Source organism: Danio rerio, chromosome 8 (genome assembly GCF_049306965.1).
Source record: "Danio rerio strain Tuebingen ecotype United States chromosome 8, GRCz12tu, whole genome shotgun sequence".
NCBI classification, from domain to species: Eukaryota; Metazoa; Chordata; class Actinopteri; order Cypriniformes; family Danionidae; genus Danio; species Danio rerio.
The window spans coordinates 16531256-16545677 of record NC_133183.1 but is presented as its reverse complement, the minus strand read 5'-3'; the positions used below and the strand labels follow the sequence as shown (position 1 = coordinate 16545677).

General features: G+C 35.6%; 1 protein-coding gene across 1 annotated transcript in view; it reads right to left on the bottom strand.

The window, feature by feature from the left end:
• Positions 1-14422, bottom strand: part of cacna1ea (calcium channel, voltage-dependent, R type, alpha 1E subunit a) — a 201891-nt gene that overhangs the window by 50371 nt on the left and 137098 nt on the right. The window contains exons 10-18 of the mRNA XM_017357424.4: positions 13144-13247; positions 8207-8322; positions 7134-7187; positions 5386-5475; positions 3121-3330; positions 2912-3024; positions 2119-2231; positions 1848-1979; positions 284-353 (exon numbers count right to left, since the gene is read on the bottom strand). Coding sequence (XP_017212913.4) covers positions 284-353; positions 1848-1979; positions 2119-2231; positions 2912-3024; positions 3121-3330; positions 5386-5475; positions 7134-7187; positions 8207-8322; positions 13144-13247 — 1002 coding nt within the window. The remainder of the gene's footprint in view (positions 1-283; positions 354-1847; positions 1980-2118; positions 2232-2911; positions 3025-3120; positions 3331-5385; positions 5476-7133; positions 7188-8206; positions 8323-13143; positions 13248-14422) is intronic.

Genomic DNA, 14422 nt, shown 5'->3' with positions numbered 1-14422 from the left:
CAAAATTGACCCAGAAAGAAAATCTACAGATTTTTTTTTTTTTTCTGAAGTGCTCTGTGCTTTTAACTTAATATATTCTATTTATTCAATTAATCATTAAGAAAAGTAGGAAATCATTTACTGTATGTTTAGTGTCTAAGCATGTTTTTGTTCTGCGGTCCTTGTTTCCTCTCTATCAGTAGAATTACATCCTGGTCTAAATAATTAGCCATCCTTCTAAGCAGTTTTTTCACTAAGAAACATCTGGAGTCATGCATACTCATATTACTGAGTGGAATCTTACTTGAAACACTGTCATGATGGCTGCTGGGAAAGTGTCAAAATTGGTGGGAGTGTACTCATCAAAAATGAACCTGTGGACAGAAAAAAAAAAGAATATGTGACATCTGTGTGCAGGCCCTTTTATTCAACATGTGTCTGACAAGGTTACTGAATAATATATTACTTGCTTTTCACCTACTAGAGAACCTAATCTATGTTCTATTGTCTCGCTACACCTGTCACACGAATTTATAGTTCCACCTCAACCATAACTTTTAGCATGACATCTGATGCCATGTTTCGACTATTTAATTTCTTGTTGAAGAGAAAGTTAAGGATTTTACATTGTTAGTGATATGACACAAAGGACAATTCTTATCTACAGGTAGGCCTGGGCGATATAGCAAAAATCTCATATCACAATACAGTCATCTGAAATCATAACAATATCCACTAACCGGCCACTTTATTAGGTACACCTTACTAGTACTGAGTTGGACCCCCCTTTGCCTTCAGAACTGCCTTAAACCTTTTTGGCATAGATTCAACAAAGTACTGGAAATATTCCTGAGAGATTTTTTTGTCAATTTTGACATGACAGCATCACACAGTTGCAACAGATTTGTCAGATGCACATGCATGATGTGAATCTCCCGTTCCACCACATCCCAAAGGTGCCCTATTGGATTCAGCTCTGGGGACTGTGGAGGCCATTTGAATACAGTGAACTCATGGTCATGTTCAAGAAACCAGTCTGAGATGATTCGTGCTTTATGACATGGAGCGTTATTCTGCTGGAAGTAGCCATCAGAAGATGGGTACACTGTGGTCATAAAGAGACGGACATGGTCAGCAACAACACTCTGGTAGGCTGTGGCATTGATACGATGCTCAATTGGTACTAATGTGCTGCGGTTTGAACTGCAACGCATCTTGATCATGTCTACATGCCTAAATGAGTTGCTGCAATGTGATTGGCTGATTAGAAATGTGCATTAACAAGCAGATGTACAGGTGTACCTAATAAAGTGGTCGGTGAGTATATCACAATATAATACCATTTTGTAAATTCAATGAATCAATCATTTATATATTGCATATTTCTTTTTAACATTTTAAACTCATATGTGATCATCTTTCATACTTTATTTAGAACTTGAGTGCAAATGTTTGATTCAAAATGTCTAAATTTGAAATAAATAATAAACACATATTGTTTCATAAAATATAGTTTTTATGTTTATCATAATAACAAAAACATATTGCCAAATAAAATGCAAAATTTAAACATTGTTTATTCAAGATTGAAACTTTCTCACGATGCTGTTACTCCTGTAACTGTATGCATCCCAATAATAGTGTAATATTGGGCTCATATACATTTTGAAAAAGTATTCCCGTTAACTATGTATTTTATGAAACCACAAAATAAATTATTGAGCATAACATAAAACAATAAACTTTTTTATCCACATGATATACATCGCCATATTGCGCAGCCCTAACTACAGCAATGTTCAGTCATAAATTCAAATTGAAATCTATGTCTACAGGCATTGTATGCACTCAGACTGATAAGCTCTTACCTTCCACCAAAGAGCTGCATGCCCAGAAGTGCAAAGACCACAATAAAGAGAAAAAGCAGGAAGAGCAAACTGATAATAGACTTCATTGAGTTCATCAGAGACACGACCAGGTTCCTCAGGGACGCCCAGTATCTTAACAAGACAAAATGCAGCATCTCTGAGTTCAGCATGAGGACATACAGAACCGAGCAGAAGTCAATAAACAGATTATTGGCTCTGTAAGAGGCAAACAAACCCAAGAGGCCGTTATACCAAGCAAGCCTGCACTTACTTGGTTATCTTGAAAATTCTCAACAACCGCAAGGCACGAAGAACGCTGATCCCAAAGGATGTGCCAGGTCTGAAGAAGCCCCAGAACACCTCAAAGATGCTGCCTACTATAACCTAGAAAGGAATTAAGCAATTTCACAGCATTGAAAACATGATCCAAATGCATGATGTATGAACAACAGGAAATGTGACTGTGAATGACTGAACCAACGAACCAATGAATGAACGAACGCACAAATGAATAAACAAATAAACAATATGGGTATACACATTTATGAATACTATTTATCATGCTTAAAACCAAACATTGTCTTTGTAAGAATATTTCAATGTTAGATAATGTACAATCTAACAAGTTTCATCGTATTTAAACAGAAAACCTGTGGAAATGATGCAATAGGATCTGCATTTCCTGAAAGGCCCAAGCGCAGTACAAGTAATTGATTAAATTACAGATTAGCCAACAGAGAATCATTATATATTATGTGACAGAGTCCAGAACTAAAACTGAATTTTAATTGAATAAAGCTATATATTGATATTCAGAGCTGGGCCCTCACATTTACATAGAAATGAGAGATGTGTTCATAGTGCCTCGAGTGGTGAGGCATAACTTCATAAAAGATCAAATAAGATCTACAGTTTCCTCTGCTCTCATTTATTTGCATATCTTTTATCTTTCTTAATACAAAAAAAAAAGTTTACAGTTTTTTAGAGACGTCATCTTGATCTTTGACAACACCTAAGCTGTTGTGTTTTTAATTCGATGAGAAGAATGACAGAAATGCACTTACCCCACAATCGAAGCAGTTGAAGGAGGAGTGAAAATAGAGTCTGGGTCCGAGTCCATACATCTTCAGAAACATCTCGGTAAGAAACAAACCCAGAAACAAAAACTCTGCATAGTCTGCAACAGAAAGAATCCACTTTAACGTTTTTACATTTATTAGTATATGACAGCATAGGCATAGATACATAGGTTACATTTCATTTGTGGTCTTACAGAGGAGACTAGATAACCACTGTGGCTGTTTGTGATGTACGATGGCTACACAGAGAGTGTTGAGGGCTACCAGACCCAGAACAGTCCAGTAGAACGTCTGAGTCTTCACCATACGGCGGACGGAGATCCGTAGCAGGCGCTCTTTCCGTCGGAAATAGGATGTTGGTCCTCTTTTAGCACTGCGTATGCTGGCTCTGTTCAGTGGCATCCCTGACGAACAAAACAAATATAAAAAAAACAGCTCTAGACAATTCATGCTTCTTGAAAAAATTAGGCAATGATACTAGCTGTACATTCATTTTAATCTGAAAATGAGAACATTCTCAAACTTGCCTATTACATATTATTATGTAACAATGGTGGTGTTTCATTTGTTTTTGTCATTTGATGAAAAAGTAAAGGTCCAACAGCAGCGACATACAAATGTGGTAAATATAGGTTTGTTTTAGTTTACAGTATTGGAGCTAGGATATTTGGTTTTGTTGTGTTTGCTATGGGAGCAGTGCTTGTGGTGTGGCACCAGAAATATTAAGGTACACAAGATTCCCTTCTGACCTCAACAGCAGACTAATCAGACATAAATGCTTTACCTATTTTTGGAATCTTCACTTAAGGTTATAGTTCTTCAAATACACCAAGGGTTTTCAAATACAAGTACGATCTATCTATCTGTACATACACATACACGTACATTTTTTGTGCATTTGTAACTATTTTGAATAATACTAGCATAACTAGCTATTTAGTTCATTCAAACATTAATGCAAACACAATTAACTTTTTTTTTTTTTTTTGCATTTACACAACTGTTACGGCCGTAGTTGTAAATTGGTTGTATTTTTACATCACTACATCTCTCTCTCTCTCTCTCTCTCTCTCTCTCTCTCTCTCTCTCTCTCTCTCTCTCTCTCTCCCTCCCTCCCTCCCTCCCTCCCTCCCTCCCTCCCTCCCTCTCTGTACGTGTTATTTCAGTTAGGTCCACCTTTGCGATCAGCTGATTAGTCAGGAGACAGGACTTTTTTCCTTTGATCTCGTTTTTGTTTGTTTTTGCTGACATGATTTTGATTTTTCGTTGTTTTTGCTTAACTTTCGTTTGGGTAAAATTATTTTGCATCACTTTTGCCCACTTGAGAATTCTGTGATTTTGGTACATTTTTATTTTGTTTGATTTGTTTGTTACTTTTTTCCCAGCTCTTTCCAGTCATACTGAGCTATACCTCTCATCAAGTTCACTCTTTTCTCAGAGTAAGGTGGATAGGGAATATTTCGTGCAAATCTATTCTGCAAACACGTCGGAAATTTATTGTTAAAGACACCAGGTATAAGAGGTAAACGCCATCTTTTGTTTTTATTTAATCTATAGTTGAGTATTGACCTTATTCTAAAATGCGGAAGTGCGCCTGTTTTCGCGATTGTCTTAGACAAGCAGCAAGCAGCGTAACGAGCAGTTTTTAACGTCAAAAAATTAATGGAAGTGAATGTGACCGGAAGTCGCGAGACAAAAAGATTCAAATGGCAGCCACTGCTCGTCGACGGAGAATAAGGTGAATAGGGAAGAATACGACGCAAGCTGATGAACACTTTTCTTTTCTTTTAATTATTGGCAAGGTAAGGGGTTATTCATGAGTTAGAATTGTTTTTTATATTTCTTTCATTGTCCCCTTACTCCTGAGTTAAACAAATTTTTGTTTAATACTTTCTGTTTGAATTTGCTACTTTATTACATTCTTTTTATTTCTGATTTCTTTTATATATATATATATATATATATATATATATATATATATATATATATATATATATATATATATATATATATATGGGCATTTTTATGATTTTCACTTTTGTACATTAAATCACTTTTGTTGGCATTTATTTCGTCCTTGTCTTTTGCTTGCACCATTACATGGTAAAATTGCCACACCTTTAAATGTTATTCCTCTTACCCTGGACCAAAATCAAACAGGTTGTAACATTTTTTTTTATTTAAAAATGAATGGCTTTTGCTTATGTAATACGAGAGTTTTTGACACTTGAAACTTTTGGAAAAGCAGCAAAGCTTTAGTTTGAATACTCTTTGGGTGCTTTTCAACCTCTTTACACTACGAGAGTGGGCACTATGGACCGTGAGGGATATATCACAGTTTTTTTTTTTTTTTTTGGTTCAATTTGAACATTGTTGCTCGCCTAGATAAATTAGTAGTATATTTTGAAGGTCAGGTCATCATTGGATATAAAAGTATGTTGGTGGAGAAAGCCAGTCACCTAGAGATGAGATGTCAGCATACTGCTCTTCTGGAGCTCTTCGAGCATCATCCACTCCTCTTCTCTTTATGGTGGTAGCTCTTTTTAGCACTGCGAAAAAATATCAATAATTTATTTAAATACTATTATATAACAAATTAACAAACTAATAGCTATATGAAACAAAAGCATGTAAAGTTTTGTCACATTTAAGTTAGTCTGGACCATGTCATGTTTTAAAATCGCTGTTTACATTTATATTTTTTTTGAAAGTTATTGAAATTTTTGACCTTGAAAAAAAAAGATTTCAGTTTTAATACAGAAACTTCATATTGCTGTAAACCTGCTGCATCAAGCCAGGTTAGAACACAATATTACAAATGTACAGCCATCAAATGTCATAAGCCATCATTATGTTCTCTAGCTTTCATAGAATACAACATGGCAGACAGCCCAAATTGAAAGTCCCCAATTTAATAAAAGCTATTAGTCTAATAGCCTGCAATAAAGTATGCAATGAATGGCAAATAAAGCTTGTTAGATTTCTCTGTTGTCAAGGCAACAATGAAGTAAATAAAAATCTAATGCATTTACATTTTATGTTCTGAACTTACTTAAAGGTGCAATAGGTGATCTGCCAAAATGCTTACCTACTACAATACTGAACAAAAAAAACTGTATTATCTAGCATGTTTTCAATTATTTAATTAGTAAGAAAAACTTGTCATAATGTGTAATATTTCATGCATGCAAAGATAGCTGGTGTCACTCTCTCACACGCTTTGTCCTAAAGCAACTACTGTATGCGTAGTGGTTAACCGGTGGCATGCAGGAATTACACCTTTTACTAAGCCACACTTACATGCTATTTCAGACTAATTATTCAGAGTAGCATGGTAAACAATACCACAGGTGGATCTGCGTGAATAGAGGTGCACAGTTGTACAAATCTACATTGGTTGACAGACAGTTTGGGCTACTTATCAGAATTATGGAAATTATCAGCATGACAATTTTTAATTAGATGCACATTTTTCTTATCCCTCAACCAGAATATAAAAAAAACATATAAATACATTTAGATCATTTACTTTAATCATTACTGTTGGAATGTGAAGAGACTTTCAACTAGCACAACAACAAAAAGTTTTCAAACAAAATCACCTACTGCACCTTTAATGAAGGAACCTGGATACCTACAGCTGTCAAACCTTATATGCAATGGCCCAAATAGGTCTCAATCTTTCCTGACTCTAGAAGTTGTTGTCCAGGAGACAGCTTTTTTCAAGCATCTTAAATGTTATGATGTCACTCTTACAAGAGAACAGCAGGGGCATCGAAATAGGAGTTCACCATGGTAACTGGCTGTTTTCCATTCACACAGCCTCTGGGAAGCTGTCAATCAACATTTAATAAAAAAATAAAAAAATAAAATAAATAAAAACTAGTTTGATTCTGGGGAAAACCTGTCGCCTTGCACAGGGTTCGGATGTCATGCGGTGGGTTTTCGTTTCACAGATGCATGCCATGAGCAGGTTCATAGCGTTTTTGTTTTTTGTGGCATAAATCTATCGAATACATTATCCCTGTGTCTCTTCAATGGACTAGAACAAGCTTTGTACACCAGAACGGGCTATTGAATAAATGGTGAAATCTGGGACAGAGAAAGAATGCAATACTATTGTGTTCAAAATAATCACATGACCCGACACATAATTAAAATCAGCCTCCCACAATCTACGTGGGAAAACAGAGGTCAAACATCTCACCATCCAAAGCAGAAGGTCCTGAATTCTTGTTCTCCTCTGCAAGCATAACCTCCTCTGCAAAATAAAAGTGTATTCAGTTTTTGTCCATATACTACTCATTAAAAACCAGGCATTTATATTTTATTTATCACTGATTATTTAAAAAAAGGATTTTGGAAAGTTCAAACAGAGAAGCAACTTAACCATTATAGAAATTCTTAACCCTCTACCGCATGATGTTGCCTAATGGCATCATGCTATTTATGTTAATTTCCCTGCCACTGTTTCTTTTAGACAAACGTTCTAATAGCTAATAGTTTTTTAGTTTAGCCAATGATGTGCTTTGGTTAAGTCACATGACGGGCAGTGTTTTTCTGTGGTGCGATTTCTGACAGACTGCACCTTAAAAATTAAAAGTTGACTCAACTTACAATTTTAAGACAACAAACTTCAGGACATTTGAGTTTACTCAACTTTTTTACAGTGAGGCATTTATTGTGAGTAATTGCTGAATGCAAATTAAAACGTCAATACAAACAAAGGATCAACTCATGTCAGATCCACAAAATTATCTGAGACACCACCTTCAGTGAGTTATAACATATTTTTTGATAACATATTTTTATCAAATTGTTTTTTTGTAAATCGATCAAATGTATGTGTAGCCAAATGGCAGTAAACAGTGTATTAGTGTTCTCTGGTACAGTAAGCCTTTTAATGTCACTTTAAGCTGTATAAAAGTGTCTTTAAAATATCTAGTAAAATATTATTTACTGTCATCACAGCAAAGATAAAATAAATCAGTTATTAGAAATTAGTTATTAAAACTATTATGTTTAGAAATGTGTTGAAAAAAAAGAATATATATATATATATATATATATATATATATATATATATATATATATAATTTCCCAAGTTTTCATTTGAGTTGCTATTCAGATGATTTGCTATGAAATTTGCTATGTGCCTTTTTCGAACAGCACTCGTCATCTCCTGCAGTTTGAGCAATTCTGTGCTTCAGTGTTTTGACAGACTTGATTTACTTTATTTGTTTTGCATGGTGCATTTGCCAGCTCAGTATGTAGGAGTACCTGCACGGTCGATCCAGGCCCGATATCCGTTCAGCTCCCTCTCAATCTGCTGCTGTCTCCTAAGCTTCATGAAGGCTCTCCGGTTCTCTACCCGCTCTCGCTCTTTAGCAAACTCCCTACAGGAGACAACAACATACAATTACCCACACAGAGATGAACCGCAGGGAAGAGACACACTTAATTTATCAAAGTGTTTCACCTGCAGAGTAAAGGAATTAACGGCAGAGAGAGCAATTCATGCTTCTAAATTCACAGGATTTAATAAAGCTGAATTTACACTAACTTGTGACTTCCACAGTGAGCAGATTTTTACACAAACTCGAAATGTATACAGTATGAGATAAAAAAGACTAGTTCACTGTTGGTTCCTTCATTAGTTTCCTGTGGGTTTTTATAAAAAGATTTGACCATCATTAAGTCTATGTATTTACTCGTGTAAATGATTGTAAATTTATATTTTCGGTCTTTTAGTAGATCTATTATATGAGAGACTTGCTTTGTTTACCAAATAAGTGGATCTTTTTGAATTTGCATTGTAAACATTAAATAAAAGTTTAAAATGTATTGTTTTATTTAATATATTACGTATATATTTTTGGTTATGATACTCATAAAATCAATCCGCAAAATATCTGCAGGTTCTTTTCAAATTTATCTGCAGATATTGCAAAAACTGTCCGCGGATTCTGTCTGGCTTATAGTCATAGGTTATGGAGACCTCTTGAATGCAATCACGGACCTGATGATTGGAAACAATGTTCCCAATTGTTATTTGCTATTTTTATGTGTTAATTCTGTTTAAAGTAATTTCCTTTTATGCAAGCTTTGTGTAGTAAGAAGCTAGCAGCCTAAATGTTGATTGCACCAGTTTTGAACTAGACAGCTAAGAGTACAAGAAACAGCCTTGAAAATAAAACAGATTGTTCTCTTGTACGTAAATGCTTCCTTGGGCCAGCTCTATAGATCTGGGATCAGCTCTGAATAGCCGTATACTTCCTGGCCTGAACAATTCTGTCACCATCAGGATCCAAGATATGACCCTGCATTTATGTACCTATTTAGAATTGTCTATCTTTGCTTTAACAAAACTTTGCTTTGCTTTTGCCTTTAACAATATGCCCCAGTAAGATCACACAAATGTTATTGACAGTTGCGAAAGTCACTATGTCAGATTATGCAATTCTGTCCTGATTAAATTTTAACTCGTCATGGGTAAAAAAATGTGCCAGACTACACTTTCCATCATGATCAGTCATTCTGTGACATCTATACCGAACATAATTTCCCAAAGCAGTGACAAGTGTTGCTATAACAATATTTTTTTCTCAATTTTTAAAAAAATCTTATTTCAGTCTCAATAAACAGTGAGGCTACACTATTTAAGGGCATTACTTATGAGATTGATAGGTTAAAATGTATATTTCCTTTTTAAAATTAAGATATTTTCTTTTAAATCTAATTGTAGGCTATATTTTCCTGCCAGGGTTGCTCCCTTGCCTGAACTTGCAATGAGTGAGCCAGAGAAAATAAAAGCACATCAGCACCAAGGAAAATCAGATGCTCAAGACAAAATAATGACATATCAAAAAAACAGCAAATAAATGACAGAGGTGTTTGATACAACAATTACAGTGAAGCCTTAATTAAATCCAGCACCCGCGGATATATAACTGAGAAATGTTATATATCCGTGGATATATAACATATATAACATAGGAGATGTGCTCCTATTGCTCATTGTCACCCACATGACAACACTCGTTGTGAAGAACAGGGAAAAAATTAAACATGCTAGACTTTCTGTGATGGTGTCGTGAGGCATCTCAGACATTGTATCAGTTATGGTGAACTATGCCACATTACACGAGAAGAAATGATTGAATCTTGAAACGCCCATTTATCATTTACGACTCCCCCCACCAAGTAAATCATGTAATCTGCTTTAGTTGGCACCATTTCTGGTCTTCTGTAAGAGTATAGTTGTTGGTTTTTTGTACTGTGAGGAAGTAGATCGGCCAGCAAACTCTAAGCAAGTGTGAAGTCCTTCGGCCATAAAACTGCAAACTCTCTTCAGTAAATTTTCTTCATTTTTATTGAATCTCCAACTCTGAGTCTTCTCTTGATCTGACACACCAGGGGCCTCATGTACGAAGACTTGCGTTGAAATCATACTAAAACAATGCGCACACCATTATTTGCACATTTATTGAATGGAAATGTTTCCGATACGCGTATGCATATTCGTCTTTAGATGACCCCTTTATAGCAATGTGCGTGCAGTTGATCACTCTGATTACATTGGGAAAATCAGCGATCGCTGCAAGTTGCACTTTATTGTTTGGCTGGTCAACTGCATGGTATAGAAACCTTATATTTCTGCTAGACATGCGAATGATCTATCGATGGTCCCATACAGCTGCCACTGCACGGCTCAAACATGCTTAGTGTGCAATTTAACACAATTGCCTCTAGGAGTCGCCAATGGAAATAAAACAAACACACACAAGAAATCCACGTACGCCAGGCATGAAGTTGGCGTGGAACAACGCACATTCTCAGGTTCATGTCATCGTTAGTAAATCCAAATGTGAGCGTAAAACCTGGCGTACGCAAAGTTTTTGTGCGTACGCAGCGTTGATACATGAGGCCTCAGGCCTTGTGATTTAAACTGTTAATCTTCAATTCTCAACAACTGTAAACATGATAAACATAAACAGTCAGAATAATCTCCAAAATACTGCTTTATGAGACAAGTCTATATAACAAATGCAAAAACGCTTATAAGTAGACACGGGAATGATTCCAAATCAGCCTTCATTGTATTAACAAACAACAATGCCTCTGCCATTCTGTTTTATGTCCAAACTGCAGAACATTACGACTGCAGAACATTACTGCTGTCATAAAATTTCTGTCAAGTTGTATTCAATTTACCCACTGAAGAATAATAGATAGGATTCACGCCTGTATTATCATGAGGTTCTCTCCCATGAAACTTACAGTGTACATGGCCATTATTATTATACATTTTTAAAAATAAAAATAACAAAACAACCAAGTATTGTCAAGTGATGTTTACAGCAGAACTTAATCACCAACTTTACCAGAACAGCAAAACTTTAATCTTGATTTGAAGCATGATTTTTGTCATTAAACTGGAATGATTTATGAAAGATCATCAGACTCTGAAAAATGGAGTAATGGTGGCTGAAGATTTAGCTGTTACATTAAAGGATTAAATTCATTTTAAAATATATTAAAACAAAAAAACATGTCATGTAAGCTTTTTACTTTACTTTTGATAAAGCAAAGGTGTTTTTGGTGAGAATTAAAGGAATAGCTCACCCCAAAATACTCACCATTGTCGTCATTTACTCACCATTGTTCCAAACGTGTTAGTGCTATTTTTTGTTCTGTTAAACACAAACGAGTGCACATAAGGAAGCATGTTGAAAACCTATAACCATTGACTTCCAAAGTATTTTTATTCCAACTGGACAACCCAGGCTCATTCAGATTAGGTTATACTATATACAATTCTGGAGAGAGCAAAATACATCCCAGGAGGAATTTTTTTTTGCAGTTTTTGTTTTCGCAAATCCACCAGAGGCTCCTGTGTATGCTTTTTCATAACTCAAATTTCTCTCGCCAGTGCCATTCACGCCTGCTAATCTCGCGTAAATCCACCAGAGGCCAATGTCGTTTGACTTACCAACCAACAGATCCATCCACCCTCCCCCTTCCCAAACCCAACTAATAGTGCTTTACAAAGCACCGGTTGACTCACCCACCCCCTTACCAAAACCCAACCGCAGTGTTTGAAAAAACAATCCAGAAGAATAAAAGCCCCCAGTTTTTCAACCTCATTTTCAGATTTTCCACATTCTCACCCTGTTATTTACTTCTTTATTTTATTTTTTGGCATCTGTGTTTGTTTTACTTGCTTTCTGCATCCTTTCTTCACTGGACTCGAACCCCGTTGTTGCGGTCAACTCCGCTCTGCGTCTTAAATCTGCCAATGACATGGCGAGCTACTGGTAACAGCGGAAAAGCCGTTCATACTGAGGTAAGCGATCAGCTGGTAAGCGAAAAAAGGAAAGGCATCATACCGCCCCAAAGCATTCGTTTTAAAGACAAAATGCAGCCATACGTAGCTCTGGCTACATAATTTGTGATCTCTAGAAATGTGTATAGGCCTACATTTTCAGAATGAGCCTATGTTAACTGTGAAAGTCAATGTTTACAGGTTTCCAACATTCTGCATTACATCTTCACACTTAGCTGATGATTGATATTAAAGCTTGTTTTGCATGTTGTCCCACCATGCCGCCTATCTGGAAAGGAGGAGTAGGGGTAGGTAGGGGGATTCTTCAAGACGAAGAATATAAGAAAACTCTGGTTATTTACAGAGAGTTAGGAATCATCTGATTGGATAATCAATCGTGAGTTTATGTGGGATCTGCTGAGAACATGTGGACCAACTACCAGCTAAGCATGTGGACCAGCTAAGCACGTGATCCTCTTGAAATTCATTTATAAATAAACTTCACTTAGTGTTCAACAGAACAAAACAACTGGTATTGAACTGGTATTAAAGGATGAGTAAACGATGATAGAATTTAAACATTGTCTGTGTACTATTTCTTCAAGTACCCCTTTCAAATACATTTAAAAAATGTTTACAATTCCATATGTTTAGCCTGTATTGCATTGTGTGTGAACATAAAGAAAAGAGAGATGTAGACAGAGGAAAAAATAGGATTGCATTGTGTGTGTTTGGCAACTTAATCTCACCTCTTGTCTCTAGAGATGCAGCTAATACGTTTCACATTAACCTCTGATAAAACTCATTACCCTGGGTCAGCTCAAACATCAGGTTAGATGTAGTGTCAGTTTGTCTTTTGAGGAAAGAGTCTATTGAGGAGAACAGTACTCACCCTGACAGGACTCCTAATACCAGATTCAACACAAAGAAGGAGCCAATTATGATTAGAGGAATGAAGTAGAGCCAATTCCAAGTAGAGCCTAAGGCATCGTTGGTCTGTGCAAACACAAAACACAATGTGCATAGTCCTTAGACACCAAAACAAGGAATTTTAATTAGTAGTATATACTAAATACCCAGACTGACAGGGTCTGAAAAAAGAACCTGCCCTTGTAAAGGTACCAGTTCAGCGGGGCTCTGCTCTGCCATGTAAAGGGTGTGATCACTGCGTGGGTAGGCGGCATCATCTCCCAGCTGAGCTGAGAGGGTGTTCCTCACATCCTGACACAGCTGCAACAGCTCAGTTATGAGTGTGAAAAACACCTCTAACTGTGGCAGCATGACTCGTGTCAACGTGTATGACATCACACGGTAGATTAAAAATCACTGTGGACTTAGATGAACTAGCTTGACATATTATTAAAATATTTGCTCTTTTAGATTGTGGCTTATGGTACAATATTTCAGACACTATTCTCCTTTTTATTTTCCTGTTAGGTGTCTACTGTCATAAAAGTTTAAAATCAATTTTAATCTAAATATAAATAAAATGCATGGTAACACTTTAGTTTAGGTCACAATTTATGCTATTAACTACTGGCTTATTACCTGCCCATTATTAAGATGTTAACTGTTCATTACTAGTTATAAAGTATGATCTTATTTTGCATCCCTAATCATACCCAAAACCTAAACCCAACTAACAGCTAATTAGTAGTTTATTAAGCTAGTACTATTAGTTAATGGTTTGTTAATACTGTGAATTTTAAGCTAAACTAAAGTTTTACCAAATGTATTATTATATAGGCTTTGATTTTAATACTTCAAAAGCAGTACTGACAGACAATTTGACCAATGAATTTCTAAATAAATTTTCCATACATTCAAAACTGCAGGATCATGACTAGTTCTGTGTAAAAATCACTAGGATTTTTTATTTAAAAACTACATGAACATCAGTATTACAAATAATTTAAAAACACCTTTCGCTTTGTTTCGTAATTAAAAGAAAATAACAAAGGGAAAAAATCACTACAGAAATTTTCAAATTTAAAATCAATTATTGTTATTATAATATGCATGTGCTTACATCTATTAAACATGTTAATTCTTTCAGCATACACTACAAATTGTAATATTAGCAGCAGAATGTAATTTTCAAAATCCTACAATATATTTTTCGTCATCTGTTGTTTAAATTTTAGTGATATTTTCTAGCTCTGTGGTGCAAA